The sequence below is a fragment of the Carassius gibelio genome, chromosome B24, assembly GCF_023724105.1.
Source record: "Carassius gibelio isolate Cgi1373 ecotype wild population from Czech Republic chromosome B24, carGib1.2-hapl.c, whole genome shotgun sequence".
In the NCBI taxonomy this organism is placed as follows: domain Eukaryota; kingdom Metazoa; phylum Chordata; class Actinopteri; order Cypriniformes; family Cyprinidae; genus Carassius; species Carassius gibelio.
In genome coordinates this window covers 13,948,713-13,970,331 of record NC_068419.1, presented here as the reverse complement: position 1 = coordinate 13,970,331, position 21,619 = coordinate 13,948,713, and the positions used below count along the sequence as shown (strand labels likewise).

General features: G+C 36.9%; 1 protein-coding gene across 1 annotated transcript in view; it reads left to right on the top strand.

Annotated features, from left to right (window-relative positions):
• Positions 1–21,619, top strand: part of LOC128013660 (double-stranded RNA-binding protein Staufen homolog 2) — a 117,457-nt gene that overhangs the window by 72,956 nt on the left and 22,882 nt on the right. The window contains exon 13 of the mRNA XM_052596787.1: positions 7,000–7,113. Coding sequence (XP_052452747.1) covers positions 7,000–7,113 — 114 coding nt within the window. The remainder of the gene's footprint in view (positions 1–6,999; positions 7,114–21,619) is intronic.

Here is a 21,619-nt window from a genome sequence, read left to right as displayed (position 1 = left end):
TGTGAAAAGGGAAAAACATCCAGTCATGCTGCTGTCCTGTGGGCGAAAATGCCTTGTTGATGCTAGAGGTCAGAGGAGAATGGGCCGACTGATTCAAGCTGATAGAAGAGCAACTTTGACTGAAATAACCACTCGTTACAACTGAGGTATGCAGCTAAGCATTTGTGAAGCCACAACACGCACAACCTTGAGGCAGATGGGCTACAACAGCAGAAGAAGCCACCGGGTACCAGTCATCTCCACTAAAAATAGGAAAAAGGGGCTACAGTTTGCACGAACTCACCAAAATTGGACAGTTGAAGACTGGAAAAATGTTACCTGGTCTGATGAGTCTCGATTTCTGTTGAGACATTCAGATGGTAGAGTCAGAATTTGGCGTAAACAGAATGAGAACATGGATCCATCATGCCTTGTTACCACTCTTGCAGGCTGGTGCTGGTGGTGTAATGGTGTGGGGGATGTTTTCTTGACACACTTTAGGCCCCTTAGTGCCAATTGGGCATCGTTTAAATGCCATGGCCTACCTGAGCATTGTTTCTGACCATGTCCATCCCTTTATGACCGCCATGTACCCATCCTCTGATGGCTGCTTCCAGCAGGATAATGCACCATTTCACAAAGCTCGAATCATTTCAAATTGGTTTCTTGAACATGACAATGATTTCACTGTATTAAAATGGCCCCCACAGTCACCAGATCTCAACCCAATAGAGCATCTTTGGGATGTGGTGGAACAGGAGCTTTGTGCCCTGGATGTGCATCCCACAAATCTCTATCAACTGCAAGATGCTATCCTATCAATATGGGCCAACATTTCTAAAGAATGCTTTCAGAACCTTGTTGAATCAATGCCACGTAGAATTAAGGCCGTTCTGAAGGTGAAAGGGGGTCAAACACCGTATTAGTATGGTGTTCCTAATAATACTTTAGGTGAGTGAATAGTAACCTTAGTATTTTCATTTAGGTTACATTTTTCATTCTGGCTTTGACATTTTTTGTTTTGATTTGTTTTGTTTTACTTTTTATTGATGCTGTTTAATCCAAGAGATCTAAAAATGAAAATTATAAATGTTGAAATTTCCCAGTTTTAGTAATATGATTGCCTTTTTTTTGCTTTTTTTTTTTTTTTTTTTTTGCTTTTTATGTGGTATGTAAAAATAAATAGAAAATAACACTTATTGTATAATTTTTAGCTGCCAATTAAGATTTTCTGAATGTTTTTGAGTTTTAGACTATGTACTCTGAGACCCTCACCTTATCCCTCTTTGTTTCATGCCCATTTCAGTTTCCCCTCTGCATTTATTTAATTGTACTCTTTCTGTTTCCTCCCACCCTCTGCTCACTGCCGTTCTGTTTCTCTTTTTGTTTGTCTGTCTCTCACATGGTTTCTAACCTTGGCTAGAAATACCAGCATACCTAGATTCAGATCACAGGCTCTCAGTTATTTCTTCAAATAATGCCCATTGATGTTTTCTGACCTTCGAGTGAATCGCGGCTGCGTTTTGAGATGAATGGAGACGAGCTGATAAAAGAACTTGTGCTTGGATTTCTCATCCTGCCAGTGCTGGGCACACATGCATCTCTCTGTGAGGTGCTGCTTTGATCACGGGCAGCAGCATTCAGCATCTATACGCCAACTGCTCTGCAGTCATGCCATAAATCACTTCATAAATCGCTTCATATGCAGGTGATGGAAGTGACCATAATGCATTCATTTAATCCTTTATTAATTTTTTTAAAGGATTGTTAGCAATTAATTAATTTTATATATAGTAATTAATGTATTAATATCTGTAGATTCAATATACACAGTGCCATGCAAAAGTATTGTTGTTATTAAGTATATGTATGTTATTGCTGCTTTGTTAAACTGCTTTAAATTACTTTTCTTTTTTTTTTTACAACAATCTACACTACATACACCATAATTACAAAGCCAAAAAAAAACAGTTTTTTACAAGTTTATACATTTATTAAAAAAGGAAAAATTGTATTACGTATTTTGCATAAATATTCATACCCTTAACTCAGTTGAAGCACCGTTATAGCCTTAAGTCTTTTTTGATATGATGTGGCACACTTTGTACATCTTCATGAAAATCGAACACATTTCATCCTCCTAGATATTTTTACAGTCTATTGTATGAAATGTGGAAGCATTTAGGAGCAAAAGCAACTAAGCCACGAAGTGGTAGACCACAAAGTCATGGAGTAAGGTCAAAGAATTCTGAAGCTAAAAATCTCCAATGCTCGGCTGATTCCATTGGAGTTATTTACTTGGGTGTAAAGCATGCTGCTACTGGACTCTGGAGCAGTGGGAACCTGTTCTGTGGAGTAATGAATAATGCTTCTCTGTTTGGCAGTCTTATGGTCGAGACTAGGTTTGGTGGATGCCAGAAGAACATTACCTGCTTTATTGCGCTGTGCCAACTATACAGTTTGGTGGGGAAGGGGTAATGGTATAGGGGCTGTTTTTCGTGGGTTTGGTTTGGTTCCGTGGGTTTGATCTTAATGCTTCAGCATACCAAGTAATTCTGAGCAATGCTCTGCTACAAAGTTTGTGGCAACAGTTTGGGAAAGGCCCTTTTATATTCCAATATGACTGTCCCAGTGCTCAAAGCATGGTGCATGAAGACATTGGTTGGATGAGTTTGGTGTGGAAGAACTTGACTGGCCCGTATACTGGTAGGGCAGAAACTCCAAAACTCAGTTCCTGTTGATGTAATAGTCCCAATACTTTTGTTCATTATAGAAATGTTTATCTGCCATAACATGGTAATATTAATGGTCAGAATTTTAATATCTCTAATATTATCAATAATTGCAAAGCTAAGCCCATACCTGAAGTTTTACATTTTAAAAAATTTATACTGAATACTGAAGCCAGTATTATGACTGACCATTCATAGGTTTTAATCACACTTTAATTTCCATGCTGACCACCTGCAGCATCTCTATAACCTGTAACCCACCATAGTGCCCTTAATTGCAAAGCACTGACTGATGATATGAAAGTGATTTAATTTGATGCGGGAACATTTGAAGTTGTATAACTCAACAGTAGCATCAGGTTCATGATTTCAATTACAAAAGTGGATTGATATGGCTAACGATTTGATTCAGAAGATGTTTTTGGCACTGGTACGCCTTTGACTTCCAATCTGACTCAAAAATTGGTGAAGAATTTTTTGGATGACTTATGAGGCGATTAAAGATATATTTATGTTATAACTTTAAAATCCGGCATGTATCAAATTTGTTGATGTGCAAAGGGAGCCATATTTGGTAGAAAAAGTGGAGCTGTATCTAACTGGTTTCAGATGCTATAGATAGGCTGCGAATATATTTGCAAAAATTTTTGCCTTCGCTCTTAAAAATAAAAAATCTTTATTGGCTTCTGTGGTTCCTTTTAAAATCAATGAAATATTTCAAATACACCAAAGTTTGTTTATACTGGACGAATGTTTTTAGGCTGGTTCTTTAAAGAACTGTTTACTGCCAGGTTCTGACGGTGGCCCAGTAGTGCACAACTCAATAAAATTTCCACGACACAATGAAATTAGCAAACAAGCCAAAATAAGCCAAAAGCAATGAAATTAGCTGCAAAACAAAACTGCAACACTATAGAAACAAGGCACAAAACAATGAAATTAGCACAACACATCAAAATTACTGCAGCACAACGGAAACAATTCGGAACACAAAGGAGTCAAGCCACAACACAACTAAATTAGCACAACACAATGGAAACAAGTCACAACACAACTGAAACATCCCACAACACAAGGAACTTAGCACAACACAGCGGAAACAAGCCACAACGCAACACAATTATCACAACACAGCAGAAACAAGCTTCAAAAACAATAAAATTAGCACAACACACTAGAAAGAAGCATCAACACAACAAAATTACCACAACACAACAGAAACAAGTCGCAACACATTGGAAACAATCGCAAAACAGCTAAATTAGCACAGAACAACAGAAACAAGCCGGAACACAACAAAATTAGCACAACACAAAAGAAACAAGCAGGAACACAACAAAATTAGCACAACACAGCTAAATTAATCCTATGTGTTGTGTTGTGGCGATTTCATTTTGTTGTGCACTACTGGGTTCTTCATGGCATTGCTGCAAAAATTCCTTTTTAGAACCTTTGTTTTTAGGTGTGTAGTTATTTATTTTTAGACATTTCCCTCCTTTTATGTGTAGAAATGTTCAACGCGTTGTCCAGGAGAGCATTAAATGCACATGCTGAAGCTAGACGTATTATAAACAGAGACATGTTATGGCTCGAACTGCTAGTTTAGCACATATTTAACTGCAATATAATGTTATCAGACAAAGCCGTGTTAAATCCACCAGCAATATCATCCTGATAAGAATCACTGGTCCATGTGCTTAAGTCAAAGGCAAGATGTTGCACATTTTGTTTTAATTTTCTTCCTTGCCATGTAGCAAATCCCACTTTAATGAAAATAAAAAACTATCAGATGATGTATGTTTTAAACATCTGTGCCAAAAGATCTGCCTTGTGATGGAGTTTATTCTTTTTTTGTTTTTCTTACCCCCCGTACTCTGCTGTGTTGTCTGTGTAAAAAGCACTTCAAATAGCACTGGCAGAGTCCTTCGCTTGATTTGGCTCCTTTTCCATCGCACATTTCCGTCTCATACACAGTCGACATCAAACGCATCAAAGAACGGGACGGTTTGTTTCTGTCCCTCTTGCCCTTTCCCTGTTTCTGGAGCTGGTGTTTATGATGGGATTTTCATTAGCAAACACATGCTAGACGTGCTAATCCCTTATGGTCTGATTTTTGCCTCGTTCTGATGGGGCCCAGCTGTATTGCTGTGGCGTATTTGTGCGAGGAGCGAACTTTGAAAAACAAAGTTTGTCAGGGAGATGAATCTTGAGGCTGACAGGAAGCTGGCACTGATCTGGGTGTCTTAAGCTTGATGGTGGCCCACAGATATTTACTCAAAGTGACGATACTCCACCATAATTAAATGCATTAGGAAAAGTTTTAAATCAAACACAGCATTGCAAACGGATACACATTCTGTGGTATGTTTGCGATACAGCTCAAACACATCAGATTTAGCTAAATGAATTTCATTTGGCCCAGATGTAGTGTGTTTTATATATATATATATATATATATATATATATGAAAAAATTAATTATGAACATACATAGTTACTAACATACATAATACTAACATAACGTGTGTTTGAATATATTTATGTGTGTGTGTGTGTGTGTGTGTGTGTGTGTGTGTGTGTGTGTGTGTGTGTATATATATATATATATATATATATATATATATATATATATATATATATATATATAATTGTTAATTAGTTTAAATAATGTAATTTGTTAAATATAACATTTTTAAAGTATTTAAAACTAATTAAAATTAAATTAAATTAGTTAAAACAATTTAAAACAATTTAAAACTAATAAAAACTAGTATTTAAATATCCATAGAATTGTAATCCATAGAATTGGATTCATTTATATTATTTTATTTTAAATTTCTATAAAATATTTGTAAATATTTTATTATTAATATTTTTAATTGTAAATATTTTTTTAATGTCATGTGAATATATCGAATTATATATAACTAATACTACATTCTTATATTAGATTTAGTTTTCCACTCATATGAAGATATTTAAAGTAAGATTTTATATTATAGATTTTTGTATTACTTTTGTGTGTATAATTGATTTAGTTATTATATTTAATAATATTAAGAGGGTTATTGTAATTATAAAATAATGCTGTTAATTGGTTCAAAACTGTAATCAAATTAGTTACTCCGTATATGATGATTGGTTAATTAACGTAAATGCACTTAATTGCATTTTTCAATATTTGAGAAAAAAAGGAATCAATTGAAATTGAAATAATAACATGAAGAACATGATCTGTTTGTGCAGAATATAATAGAAATATTAACCAAGTCAGTGGAGGCATTTATTTGTTCTCTTCACCAGACACAAGATGTTTGTATATGTCAGAGTTCCTGTTTCCTGGAGCTATAAACGCCAATCACACATTGTGCTTCTTACAAACCGTGTTGTTAACATTGTCTTTAAAACACACTTCACAGTGGAATGCCCCGTGGATCTGGCCCATCAGACCACTTGAAGACTGAGCATAAACACACATCCATGGAGTGAGATTCCTTCAGTGTGATGTTGCACTCATTCATTTTCTCCTCAGGATTCTCAGTTTTATGCAGTAACAATTATTTATTTTAAATCTATGATCAGCGTTTAGTCCAAGAAATTGCTTGTGCTAAGAAGTTCTCTGGAAGCAGACTTTCACACATTGTAACCAGCTGTCCAGACATTTTTCCCATGGAACAACTCTCATGTTCCCAAGTCTCTATGTTTAGTAATATAGATCTATATCCACTTAATTTTTTAGAAACGGTTCATCTTAAAATTCAGTTTCAGTCATTATTTATGAAACCAAAAAATAAAAATAAAAAAGCACTAAAAGTAAATCAAATGAAAAAGCAGTTTCTTTATGTTCTGCAAATAAAAAAAGTATTAAAAATTGCCTGGATATGTATATAGGTCAGGCTTAACATGATCAAAGTGGCCCAGCATAGTTTCCAAAATCCTCACACACACACATAATCCTTTGGGTGTTGCTGAGTGGAGTTTGACGTGCAGAGGTGTTCTCAGAAACCCCAAACGGGGCCAGAGCTCGCCTCTAAATCACTCTATCACTGGCCATTCGAGCGTTTGAGAAAGCATAGATTGTGAACCATTCATGAGGATGAAGATCAGAATCTAAAACCACTGCTGTTATCAAGTAAAAGTGAGCACAAACTACCAGCCAAGTCTGAGGATCCAGTTTGTACTTTTCCCACAAAAGGTTTTCCAAGGTCAGAACCGCAGTGAAGTACATTCTGAAAAATGCATCACATAATATTTGATACTCCCTTCCCTCCGTCTCTCCTCTCATGCAGGTGCAGTACTCAGATCGGCAAACTGAGAACGAGTTCATGACCTACCTGACCCTCTCACCTGTGCAGATGACCTTCCACGGCATTGGGAGCTCCATTCCAGCTAGCCATGACCAGGTCTGTCTGTCGTTCAATCATTATATCCATCCGTCAGTCTGTCGCTCATTAGATCATTTTATCTTTCCGTCTGTCCCTATGTCTATCCGTCTGTCAATCTATCTATCTATCCATCCATCCATCCATCCATTCGTCTCTCTGTTGTATATGTCTATCCATGTCTGTCCCTCCATCTGTCTTTCTGTCTGACTATTGTTCGATCATTATAACTATCTATCTATCTATCTATCTATCATAATATCATTCTATAGCTCTTTACACTTAATGTATGCAGTTTTTTAATTTAACTAAATGTAAAATGAAGTGACATTTAAAAAAAATAAAATAAACTCAGACAAAACATTTCAAATTATGAAAAAGGATTCATTTAAAATTACTGTAACACCAGTTGGCTGATGTCACTTGGTTTGATATTTTGCATCCAAAGCAGTGACATTCAGACATTGTCCGTGTGACTAAAGTGCCTGAAGGTTTTGGGTTTCTTTGTGATTGTTATGTTAAATGAGTTCCAGATACAGATGATTTTAAAGAAATGATTTGTTCGGCAGGCTGGTATTTCATCACCTTTTTCCCACGGTTTTTCAAGCCAGTTACTGCATTCCTTGCCGATTCGTTGATTGCTTTGGGATACAAAACTGATATTGGGAAAATGTCAAACCGACTGACACATTTGTGCTGACAGATCTGAAAGCATCATGCAGTGTGCTGTCAATAAGAGGTGTTCATTAGGAAGATTCATTGGGGAGAACATGTTGTGCACAGATATTTTATTGCATTGTTTGTTTGCAGAGTTTCCTTGGATATATCTGGCTAGCCAGTTACTGGCTAGCACAGTTTAGACATTCAGGCAATCGGAACACGCACAGCCATTATCCCCATTGTTAATGATAAGCGTGGTTTAGTGACAGACCAGACCACGTTTGATTAGGTTTTCTTTTTTCATTTTCCTTGCAGTAATTATAAAACAAAAAGAGCCCTAGGATCTGGACTGGCTAGTATTCATGAGGTGGCTTATTGTGTAGTGTCATCCATGCAGAAAAGCGGTTGCTTACATTATCTAATCTAAACATAGGACGCTCTTTTGTTCTGCCCTTCAAAGCTCCACTCTCTAATAAAGCCCGTTCTATAATCAGTAATAGGGATTTCTGTTGTGGGGACACAGCCGTCAGAGCAAACTGGAGGCAATATAGGCCATGGACTTGTTGTTGCCAAAAGCACTGGTGCATGACTGACTGTTAGGGAGCCTTTCTTTTCCAGATTCCTTAGTACAGTGGCATCAAGCCACAAAAGGAGTCAGAACAATGAACCCAGGGTGGTTCTGGATTGTGACACTTTTTGGCCCAAGTTGCTCCTCTGCCCCACAGTTTGCAGTCAATGCTTCGAACTATAATCCACTTCAGCAAGAATGAGAGCAGAGCTCTTCCTCTATCACTGTGTAGTTTGTGGTAGCCGGGGACTGTTTGTCACACTTTTCATTTCCTTGAATATTTCTCAGGGTGGGCTTATTTTCCAAAGATTTCTGTATAGGAAACATATGATGACCTTTTGTGACAACATGCCCCAGTGTTGTCAATTATTGATGCTGTATTTTGTAATGTGTAAACACAAGAAACCGCTCTGCCCTACTAATGAAAAACACAACAACTTCACATTTTGTCCAAAGGGACTTGACCAAAATCATCTGATGCAATGGTATTTCATCTAACAGATGAGTGTGCCTAACCCTAACCCTAACTTCTCAGATTTAGAAATTCTATATAAAATCAATCAAAATTAAGTTTCTATTTCTATTGTTGCCATTTTGGATTCATAAGTCAGCACTATTTTAGCCTATTATTTATCAATTTTGGTTTGGAGGACAAATCACAAAGAGTAAACTAGATCTTTGAATCCATGCTAAACCACTGCTAGAGAAAACACATTTGTGTACAGTATTTGGACGGTAATCATTACTTTGTAAAATGTTTCAAGCAAAGAATAGCACTGTCAGTTAAGACTATGAGATTAACAACTATGTGGTAGGTGGACATGCGTGATCAAGGTTGGGGAATCAACCTCACATTTATACGGATGGGGTTTGCGATGCATGTGGGCTAAAGCATGTGTGCCTGGGATGTTCAGATGTACAGTCTTATCTCACTAACTGTGTAGCCAGTGGGAATGTGATGGGGTCCGTTGATAACTCTTTTCTGGAGATTACCAGTATGCTGTCATTCAAGTTGAACGAAGACTATAAGTCCGTAAGAGAAGAGTCATATCAGTGAGTAACATGTTTTTAATCCATCAAACTTAATCTGTCTTCTTGATTTACATTCCTAAACCAGCCACAGTACATTTTGTATCGTATATCTCACAGGATTTTGATTGGACGTGAGCCGTGTGATGTTTCCCCATTGCAGTCCCAGGTCACTTTTTGACACGTACTCATTGGTAGAATTGACAGAGTCCTGCAGAGAGCTGTGTGGAGTTGCTCCTGCACTTTCCTGGCTCCTGCAGAGCCTGTCAGTTCACAGGGCCCAGGGCCCTGCTCTTTCTCACTGCTGATGAAGGCCTCAAGCCTCCATAGCTTGACGCCCCTCCTGCCCTGATCCTTGGCCCTCCATGTGCATTCCTGGAGGGCCTGGACGTCTTAGATATACAGCTGAGCGCCCCCGCCGACCCCGTGCCAGCTACGCAATGCCATCTGCCCAACATATGTTTGCATTCACTCGTCTGTCTTGTGCAACGAACTGACCTGAGGCCAAAATACATACTTAAGCTCCACGTCTTTTTTGGTAAATGTCTGTTTTGAATGCAGTTTTTTGTGTCATTGTTAGTGCGGCTGTGAAAATAGTACTTCAAAAGTTGCTTGAACTGATCCAGCATGTTGATCCCGGAGTGTTTGATTCCAGGAACGGCGTGTCCAGTTTTGGCTTGTTAGAGCCTTTAAATTGTCCATGTTCTACAGAGCTGAAGTAACATAAGTGTCAGCCCACAGCGGCAACAAACATGTCAAAGCGGGGAGCTCACAGAGCCCTGCACGAGGTGTTGCTTATACAACATGGAGGCCCTGAAATTGAATGTGACAGGGCGAATTTGGCTGCTGCTGCGTGTGCACGCTGTGCTCAGCTGGCTGCTCTTTTCCCAAGAGCCTTTGCATCCAGCCTTCAAGCTGAGGCCTGGGAATAGTGCAACCTCATACATCAGGGGAGATCTGAAGTTGGCAGTTTCTGAAGTTCTCAAATGAAGACTAAGAACTGACCGGCAGAGGCCAGAAGTTCTCGAAACTCAACTACGGGTTGGCTGCTTTCTGTTTTTAGTCCTATAGAAAAAAATATAATAGCCGTTTGGCATACTGTTTCAAGAGTTGGCCTAGTCACAAGGGATATTTCACCCAAAATGGAAATTTTATGCTTTTAAGCAATGTTTCTGTCCATATAATGAGATTCAGTGAGGTTTAAATCAGTGTTGGACCCCATTGACTTTCATTATATGGACAAATAACAAAACTTTTCCATTTACTAATTTAGTTGCCAATGAAGAATGCAACATCAGTCACCCATGAAACATGAAAACTCACCCCCATGTCGTTCCAAACCTTATGAGTTTCTTTCTTATATTAAACATAAAAGATGATATTTTGAAGAATAATGGTTATCAAACAGTTGATGGTCTCCATTGACTTCCATAGTATTTCTTTCCTTAATATGCAAGTCATTGGGAACCAACAGCTGTTTTGTTTCTTCAGAATTCTTCCCCTCATGTCATTTTTGTGTGTTAAACTCATACAGGTTATACGCATAAGAAGTTGAGTGTAATTTTTGGGTGAGATATTCCTTTAAGGAGGCAATAGCATGTGAAGTTCTACCAGAGTTTCAAACATCATCCAGAAAAGTGCAAGCTACAACAGAAAATACATTATTTTGTGTCCCATGGAATAAAGCTTCTTTTTTTGGGGTGAACTGTTTCTCTAAAGTTTCAGCCAGATTGTTTCAGTTCAGTCTGCGGGAAGCATAAAAAGCTTGAAAAGATCTGAAAGTCTTTTAACATAACTATAAAGACCAGTTCTCCTGGTGTCCCACAACATCTTCGCTTTGACTTCCTAACAGAACTGAGATATTGTTCTCGAGCAATTAATTGTAGCCCTGGGATCTTGTATGTTTCATTATGTGCTTGTTTGTTTGCAACAGGAAGCCCGTTCATGGCGAGAATGCTTTGGGAAATGGCTCTTTCATTATGACAAGCGAGGAGAAAGTGATTGTGCGACAATCGGACACCTGTTGAGAGGATGGGCAGCTATTGACAGGCCTGATTCATGGCCGAGAGGCTGCTGTGTCTGTCTTCAGAAGATCTCCCGCCGGGTGCTGGGCTGTTTGAAGTCTCCTCCGGCCCAGGGCTGGAGACGTTAGTACAGCAGGCCGCCTCTGTCAGGGGTCTCGGCATGTTACTCAACTCGGCAGCTGTTCTCGTCTTCTCTCTTTGACATGGACTAAGCCTTGCATAATGTCTCTGTGGCCTACGATGGCACCTGTAGGAAATGTGTTTACGTAAAAGCACAGCCAAAAGGGGCTTACCTAATCTACATTGTTTGGAGGAGGATTATTTTTCCAAGGCTGATTGTGTTTTTAAAGTCCATTAAGCAGAGACCTGTTAATTGAATTACATGTAAAGGGGAAAATTCACATTTGGTAAAAAAAAATCTTGAAAAAATGATGATGTTTATAGCTGATCTTGTGTTAAAAATAGGCTCAAACAATATTAAAAAGGCTTGGGGCAAATCAAGCTAAATTCAATACTAAATTAGAACAGACATGCATTCTAATATGGAAGAGATTTTTGAGGAGGTGCGTAACACTACTGCAAAATAATAATATTTATTCATATAAATTTAATTTAAAATGGCTTCAGTACTAATAAACTAAAGATAGGCCTCATGAAAATATACACTACTTTTTAAAATTTGGGTTGGTTTATCACTTGTTTTGTTTTTTATATATCACTTATATTCACCAAAACTGCATTTATTTGATCAAAAATACAGTCAAAATATATATTGTCACCATTTAAAATAACATTAAATAGTAAAATGTCATTTATTCCTATGATGGCAAAGCTGAATTTACAGCAGCAATACTTCTACCATAAATCAAATATCAAATCTACAGTGCAACATGATCGTTCAGGAAAAATTATAATATGTTATTTGGTGCTCAAGAAAAAAAATCTTATTATTATCAATGTTGAAAACATGGTTTGTGGAAAACATAATGAATTATGTTTTCAGGATTGTTTGAATTTTGAATAAAAAAAAAAAAAACGAAAGAAAGACTGGTAATGGTAAAAATAACAAGAAATTGAATACTTATTCCTTGGCTTCCATGGATTATTCCATGATTGTTGCTATGCAGATGTCTATAGATTGGAATAAAGTGAGCATCTACATATATACACACAAAATCTAAAAAAAAAAAAAAAAAACACTAGAAGTTCTTGGAGTTGGTATTTTGTTGGAGCCTTTGTCATGTGGTTTCCCCCAGAACGTTTCCTGCAGTTTCTTGCCTAATAGGAGCATCTGGATTTTCACTGAGCTTACACTGGACACTGAAAGACTCGTGTGGAATCACATGAGCTTGTTATATTGGGATGGGTGCATTTTTTAGATAAATGACAATAGCATAAAATAAAATTACTTAAATAGTAATAAAATTACTCAAATCAAGTTTTATCCACTTTTATTTTAGTCAGCCCCTCCTTTTAGTGAACACTTGGTTTCCCTTTGACTCGTTTTAAGATGTTTAATGTCATTTAACATCTCTTCTGCTTCTGGACATTCATCATCAGCCGCTCGGGTCGAATGTCAACTCTTATCACGGCTCGCGACGTGTCGGGTAAAAAAACGAATAATGATAACGCAAAGTCGTGGTTTAGTGATACCAGTTCCTCCATCCCCCAAAGCCCACCATTTGAGAGGCGACTTTTCCCCATGTTTGGAGCCACTGCTTTCAGCAGGAGGTAGCGGGTTGATCAGCACCCATTTGTCAAGCGGTCCCACACTGCGCCAAGACCCCATTAGCCTGTCTTTGAACGCCGCTGTCTCAAACCGTCCCATATAGACCCCCCTGACGGCCGTCGCACCAGCAGCCGCGGACTTTGGTGAGAAAACAAAGCCCTTCCATTGCATCATCACTCACCCTTGAATGTCTGTCATCTGTTTTTCTTAGGAAACGACTTTCAAAGTTGGCTGCATTAGAATGTGGGGGACCTCAAACGAAGTGTCAAGAGTTGATAGGGTGAAGGAGAGGGAAACGTCTTCTGACCCCCCTCCAATGCCCATCCCTCAACAAGCTTTGAATCGGCCTGCCAGAGGATACGATTGTCGGGTCACTAATCTAAACATGAACTTGCACATTAATGGCAACTTGTTGATACCTAAAGAGGCCTCTCCAAACACAAAGGGTTTGATAATAGGACATTAGCACCTTGACAGACTCTTAAGTGCCAGACTCATTGGAGTTAACTACCCACGGTGCCACATTGGTGCTTCCCACTCGATTTTTCAAAGCCACAAGATTTTAATCTCAGTTTCACTTTGAGTTTAGTTTCACACACATGTTTGCTCTGGTGTTGAGTTGTGCAATGAGCATAATTCAGTTGGTTTGGCTGTGATTCACCAAGAAGAAATTAGCAGATTTGTGTCAGGTTTTACAGGCATTATCATTTAAATAAGGCTAATTTTAAACATTTATTCAGCCTTGAATCCAAGCGAGCTCACGCACTAAATGCCAACAGGCTCCCTTTTTAGATTTTTATTGAATTAACCCATATTTGTCTTAATTTCTTTTCCCGAGATCCAAAATAAGTTTGTCATACCCATAGTCCAAAGTTGCGAGGAATGTTTGTTGGATTTTGTCAGCTCATGTCAAAACTGGTTTTCATTTTCGGTTTGTTAAAAAGCTTTTGTTTATTTTTCGAGGAGCGAAACAAAACAAAGGCTTAGTAGCAGAGTGAGAACATATGTTTGCCTTATCTACAAGTTCATTGCCTGTGTGGGTGTTAGTGGTAAAATGATTATTTCAGACCACAACGCCTCCATCGAATTCTTCTTACACGAAGCTGCTGTTTTTTCGCACCCTTCCCCTGATCTGCTAAGTGCTACGTTCATTAGCACCTTGGTGCGAATGGAGCACAGTGTTTTGCCATTGATTAATGTTATTTGGTGAGGTGTGTGAATTTACTGTTTGCCCAAACTGAAGAGTGAGCAGTGATGATCAGTTAATCAATTCGAGTCTAAATCAAGCTCTGTGTGGTTCCTTTGAAATGGATAGATGAGTGAGTCTCACAAAACCTGTCATGCCCAGGTGATATTTTACTCCAAAATTAAATGAAATAAATTATATTGGATTTCTTACCATTTTTAAATATATTTATATATTTTTATTATTACATATATACTAGTGCTTTCAAATGATTAATCGTGTTTAATCACATCCAAAATAAAAGTTTTTGTTTACATACTGTTTATTTATTATGTATATATATAAATAGAATCACATGCATGTGTATATGTTATGTTTAAATATATTTATATATGATATAAAATATAAGTATATGAATATCTAAATGTATAAACATGTAAATATTTTCAAATATATACTGTATGTGTGTGTATTTATATATACACACATACAGTATATATTTTGAAAATATTTACATGAAAATGTTTACATGTTATATTTAATAGTATACACAATAAATATGCACAGTAAACGTACATATATAATGTAAACAATTTTTTTTTATTTTGGATGCGATTAATCGCGATTAATCACTTGACAGCACTAATACAAATTTGTAAAAATAAATCTGATTTGCTGCTCAAGATATTTTATTATTATTTTATATGTTTATGCATGATGGAAGTATTTGTTGTTCAGCCTTTAACAAATTATTATAGTTAAAAAAAGTTTTAGAGTAAAGTACTTGTTACAGTAAAAAGATTCACAATTGAGTGCAATGAGCTCAATAGTGAATCATTCCTTTTGGTTCAAAAGTGCTTTATTGTCATTAAAATAATGCCACGGCACAAACAAAATAAATAAATAGCCATTCTTTTCAAGATACAAAATATAATCTCTTAATTATTTATTAGAATTTTGAAATGAGCTGTGACCAGAATTGTATTGTGACATGCCTGCATAAGTTATTCTTCTGTATGTTTTTCTATATGAATCCCTTTTTCATGGTTCCTTATAGAACTGCAGAAGTCAGCACTCTTCTGTATCCTGAAGGTGAGAGGAAGGAGAGCTTTTTTAAACTACCTTTAAAAGCCCTTGGAAATGACTGGGTTTCACATACAGCCCAGTCTACAGGCCTGAAATAGTCTCTTGATTCCAGTTTCCTCACAGCAGCACCCAAAGACTCATTCAGGAGCAAACTAACACTGACATTTGGAGATTCCTTCCCTGAAACAAACCTTATCCTTTGTCTGCTTTCTTAGTCACGCTTTAGTGCAAAAACCAGGGATTGAGATCCTCTCTTAACTTGATATGTGACACGCGTCTTGCGGTTAAGAGCTGCTCTACATTAATCATCGCAGAGTGCTTCTCATGAGAGCAAACTTTCAGTGGGTAATTGTAAGCATATACAAGACAATGATCCTCATTGTTGTGTAATTAACCACAAGTAGTAGGAAACACTATCCCAAGATGTGTTGATTTATTCATTTAAAAATCATTTTCTGACAACCTGTAATTAAGGGATGTCCTTCCCCAAATGATAGACTATTACTTACGCTCAGTGTCTTCGGTGACAGTTTCAATCGCGGCTTGTTCAAAGTCTCTGCACGAGAGGATACGTTTGCTTTTGGCGTAAAAACAAAATAAAAACAGTTAATTTTTAGAATAAATACTCTTCTTTTGAACTTTTATTACTCAAAGAATCCTGAAGTGTCACAAGTTTCCAACATTAATCAGCATATAAGAATAATTTATGAAGGTTCACGTCACACTGAAGACTTGCCACCCCAGGAATTAATCATATTTTAAAGTAAATTAAAACAGTAAACCATTATTTATAAAATTTTAGTGTTTTTAAACTTTGTTTGTTTCAGAAAGGAATCTCTCCCCAGGGCTTCATTTACTTGATTAAAAATAAAACGAAAATAAACTATTACGGTTTAAAATAACTATTCTAAATTTAAAATTTTTCTATCTAAATATGTTTTAAAATGTAATTTATTCCTGTGAAGCATCAGCATCATTACTCCAGTCTTCAGTGTCACATGACCCTTCAGAAATCATTCTAATATGCCGATTTGCTGCTAGATAATTTATTATTATTATTATTATTAATATTGAAAACAATATTGTCACATGTATTTGTAAGAGAATATCTACATTTTTCCTGTAGACCTGAGGATGAGAATTGTGGATTTCTAAGCAGGGGTTCATTAGTCGCCCAATTAATTATAAGCACTTTAATCAGACTTATCTTATGGAAATGAGAGGAGCAATTTGAGATTGTTTTTCTGGCTGTCTGGAACCCCCTCTCATCTTTCAGACATCATGAAACGCCTGTGAACAACGAGTGCATCAGGGGTTAACGCGGATTACGACCGAAGTGTCACACACTCCTGCTGCTAAAGCAAACAACAGGCTTTTGTGTGTGTGTGTGTGTGTGTGTGTGTGTGTGTGTTTGTGTGTGTGTCTTAGGATAAGGATCTTGATGAGTTGCCCTAATGTTGTCAGGATCCATATATATGTGTGAGTGAATAAAGATTTTCTTTTATTTTCTTTTTTCGCTTTTCTTTTATTTCAATATTTCTTTTTTAGAGCGATTATTATTTGAGATGTGGGCAGCCTTTTGTCGCTGGTATTTCTAAAATGTGCAAGCCGCACGATGTGTTCAGAGATGCATGACTGCTTTTATATGTCAGATTAATATACCCTTTCCTTTTCTGATTGGAGAAGGAAACTCTCTCTGCGTGGTCCTATCACATCTTCCTCTGCTCATGTGCATAGATTAGACAAGAGGAGAGCGCAGCCAAATCATACAGCAAAATTTATGATGGTATTGTCAGTGTCATCATAATGTTTGATTTTCAGTTTTAGAGACTGAAAGTGAAGTTTGGTATTTGCAGATGCATGTGAAATTTTTATCAGCCAGAAAATTACATTTTTTTAATTTATTTTTTTATGCATGATCAAATAAATGTTTTATTTTTTCATTTTATTATTTTTTAACGCAGAAATGTATGATTCAGCAATGATAATAAGAATCAATTATTCTTGAGCTTCAAATCAGCATATTAGAATGATGTCATTCTAGAATCATGTGACACTGAAGACTGGAGCACTGATGCTGAAAATTTAGCTTTGCCATCACAGGAATAATTAGATTTTAATATAAAGAAAATGTTTAACTAATATTTCACAACATTAATGATTTACTGTATTTTTGATCAAATAAATGCAGCTTTTTCAGCATAGAATACTTTTTTGCTAAACTTCTTTAAAAATTGTACCAACCCCAAACCTGTATGGCCTCCCAAGTATAGACAATCCTAAATTCTTTCCCAAGATTTATTAGCCAAAACACTAATAAATAAATAAATAAATTGTGAATATGCAGTAAAATAATAATTTCAATTTTAATATATATTTAAACATTTAGTTTTTTCCCCATAAAAGTGGTGTGTATGAATTTTCCACTATATTATATAAGCTATCCTAGTAGAGGGGCCATTTACATTTACATTTTATCTACTGTATATTACATTTAAATATTACATTTTTCTCTGTTTATACAGTCATCAAATGGCTTCAGAGGTCTTTGAATATTATGCATGAGTCATATGGACCACTTTTATTATTATTATTATTATTATTATTTTAATGTTTTGTCACCTGACAGCCCACAGTATAAAATAACCAATCTGAAATCACTTGGCACATGATACAACTGAATGATGACAACATTTTAATTTTTATTTGTTTGGGTTGAACAGAATAAACTCAGGGTTATCTGATTATTTCGATAAACATAAATCATGTGTGATTGCAGTTTTGTAGCTGCATCTCATAATACTGCAGACAGTCTCCATACAGACAGGAACTTGATTTTTGGAACAGGATGGAAACCTTGAAGAAAACAGCTCTGCTTAACATCAAGGCTTCCAATCAAAAGTAGGCACGTCATAAATATATTCTTCTCAGACATCTTGAGATACCCTCTTTTTATCCATGCAGTCCCTGTAACTTTGGAGTGCAGACGTGTAACCTTGCTAGTATAATGGGATGAGACTTTGAAATAAGATTTGCAGGATGAAAAGACAGTGCATTGATTTATAAGAAGCCAGTGGGCAAGAAAATGTTTTCCGAGGCTGCAGAAGGCCACAAGGTCTGCCATTAATCCCCTGACCTCTGATAGGAGCAAAGAAGAAAGACGAAAGCGGAGAGGGAGAGAAGAGTTTGATGAGCTCAGCTGCAGGAACGGCTGGCTCTATTGTTTGAGGTGCTTCGTTCGTCTTTTTTATGACTCCCCTTTTTGTTTTACTATCTACAATCTAATTAGCTCCATCCTAATCATGTGTTAAATTGCATAACCTGTTTAATGTCTGTTTGCCATGTTGTAAAAATGTGTGAGGGGGCCTGTAAACTCAAATCGCAATGAATTTGATGACTTTCCCCTCCTTTTAAAGAGCTTCTGGTACGCTGGACTTCAGGAGGAAATGTAACCTCCAGAGTTTGCTTTGAAAGAATATATATATATATATATATATATATATATATATATATATATATATATATATATATATATATATATATATATATATACATACTGTATATGTGCTGCAAAAAGCATTCTGGGAATGTTTTTTCTATTGTGAATGTTTTTGCCAGCTAATTCAGTACATATTATTGTGTTTACTGGACTGTACTTAAAAAGTTTGAATACACAGACATTTCTGTAATTCACTCAACATTCTGCAGTTAACATTATTGGATTTCCTATGAAATGCCATTATTTGCACACCTCATCTTTTATGTAATCAAAGTCTCTGACATCAACGCTGAGGAACACGTTACGAAAATACCACTATATTTCCTCAAACACCATGCGAACGCTCTGAAATACATATGCGTCGCTTAAACTAATGGTCCAATCAGGCACATGTTACACATTCATCAAGTCCAAGGTACAAGGTTCCAAATGTGCCAGGATTGGAAGTACGTCAGATCCCTCGAGTGGCCAGCCCCTTTGATACAAGCAATCCAGAATGTATTGTTTTTTGTAAACACATCTCAATGATGAAACGTCCACTGATTGTGCCGCATGCTCTCCTGGCAACAAGGTCAAGTTTTTCCCCAACAAATTGGCCAGCATTTTGGGGGTGGAGGGCGATGCAGTCGTTTTTGTAATCAGCGTCAAGCGCCGTGTTTGCTGGGAACCTAGATGGAGAGGGGGCGTCCGGACCCTGCATGCTTGAGTAATGGGGTATCTTGCACGCCATCAGGGATGGGCCCTACTCATTACACCATGCATTAGAGCATTTTATTGGTGTGTTCCGTTTGGATATGGAGTGGTTAAAGCTTCCTGCGAGGCCACTATGGGGGGTGTGGGATGGAGGAGTGTAAAACGCTGTCTGACTGCAGACACTCTCTGGTTACGGGTTATTCGGTTACATGCATACACACACATATGCACACCCTTTCATCCAGTCCAGACAGTCTGTAACTGTGAGAAAAAGATAGGTGATGTTATTGAGAGAGTTATGGCTTATACAAATATACACAAAATTTAAAGTCTGCATTAAATGAAAATTCACTGTTTAGTAAATGTGTTACAGATCAATTTGTTATTGTGAAGAATTCATACATGGATGTTAATGCCAGACTCATTTAGTTCATTTAGTTTTAGCCCCACCCCTTCATGTTCATGTTCTTCTGCCTAGACTTTAGATTGCCACGCCCACATCTCAACATCCAGACAACAACCGATGCATAAAACTGAGTCCCCGCTCTATGTTTTCTTTTTCGATTATCTGCTTCACTCAAATGCATGACACAATCCAGGAGAAAAAAATTCAGGCTACTTTTTTTACGCCGTGACTTTGAGCAATTTTATGTCTGATACTCTGTTTAACTGTCTCCATTATCACACTTTAAAAAAATAAAAGTTTTCACCCAAGGTTATGAAACATGGATTTGGGGGTGTTAAACCTTCACTGCAATGCCAAATGCTTTGGACAGTCACAGAAACACTTAACGCGTTATAAAAACATTGTGAATTTCAAATGTAAACGCATTATAAAAACATTTGTAAATTTCAAATGTGAAACACATAGACTGACATTAAGGAGCTTGATAATACAGTTTAGAATAATATGAAGATGCAATGCTAAACCCATTAAGTCCGTATGAAAAATAACAATTTTTTTTTTAATACGAATAAACCAAAAAGCAGGGTTTCTAATCATGGTAACCACAAATTAACCATGGTTTTGCTTCTCTTACCTTAGTTTAATCAGGGTATTTGTCTGAGGGGTTAACAGGTTGTGCTGTGTTTGTCCAATAAATGATGATAACACAGCAAACATGCAAATAAAAACATTAACCCAGGGTTTAGGAATATACAGTGTAAAAAAACATCAGCTAATGAATACCCAGGATTAACTGTTAACCCCGAGGTAAAGTTTAAACAATGTGAAACAAGGTAACCCAGGATTCTAAAAAATATAACCCCAGCCCATGGGATATATTTTGAATGTATGGTAGTCCTCAAATAACATTATAGTTCCGTGTTGTCTTGTTAACAAAGACACGGCATATATTTTGTCAAAATCTCGTCTTCGTCGCAGGAAAAACGTTCGTCATCGAATATTTTTTGTCTTCGTTAACAAAATTAAAGGTACAGGTTGTAGGACATGCCACGAGAGGGCACACTACCAAAACAATAACAATCGCGTGGTTTGATGACACTAAGGAGGAGCGTGGAATGAAGGGATTTGTTGTCTTCTACCCAACCGCTGACGGATCAGATAGAAAGATAAATCATGGATTTAACGGATGAGTTAAAGTTTTGTAAATGTTGTGTTTGATGTCATAATTTTCAAACACGAGTTCAACGATTTGCAAAACAACTGAATCAAAACAACTCACCTGTCGAGTAAAACACAAGCGAGATCGGCATCTCTTTCTAGTTGAAGTTTGTCACGAAGCTCTCTCCATTTAGAAAATGCAACACTGATATTGATCCTCGCTCTTTCTCTCCTCTTGTCCCAAACTCTAGTTGGGTCGTTTGGTTGGCCTGTACGGTCGTTTGGACGGGAGCTGTCCTTGTCAACAGAACTAGCGGCAGATGGTAAACAGTAATTATGTTCCATAAATAAATAACACAATCCACCATAAAACGTGCAAGAAGAAGTAAATAAGGAACTGCTTGAAACAAGCTAGTGGTTTGCTGGACGCTAGACACTACTTCTGCATTTGTCCACCACACTGTTGTCATGTGGTTTCTACGTCAGTAA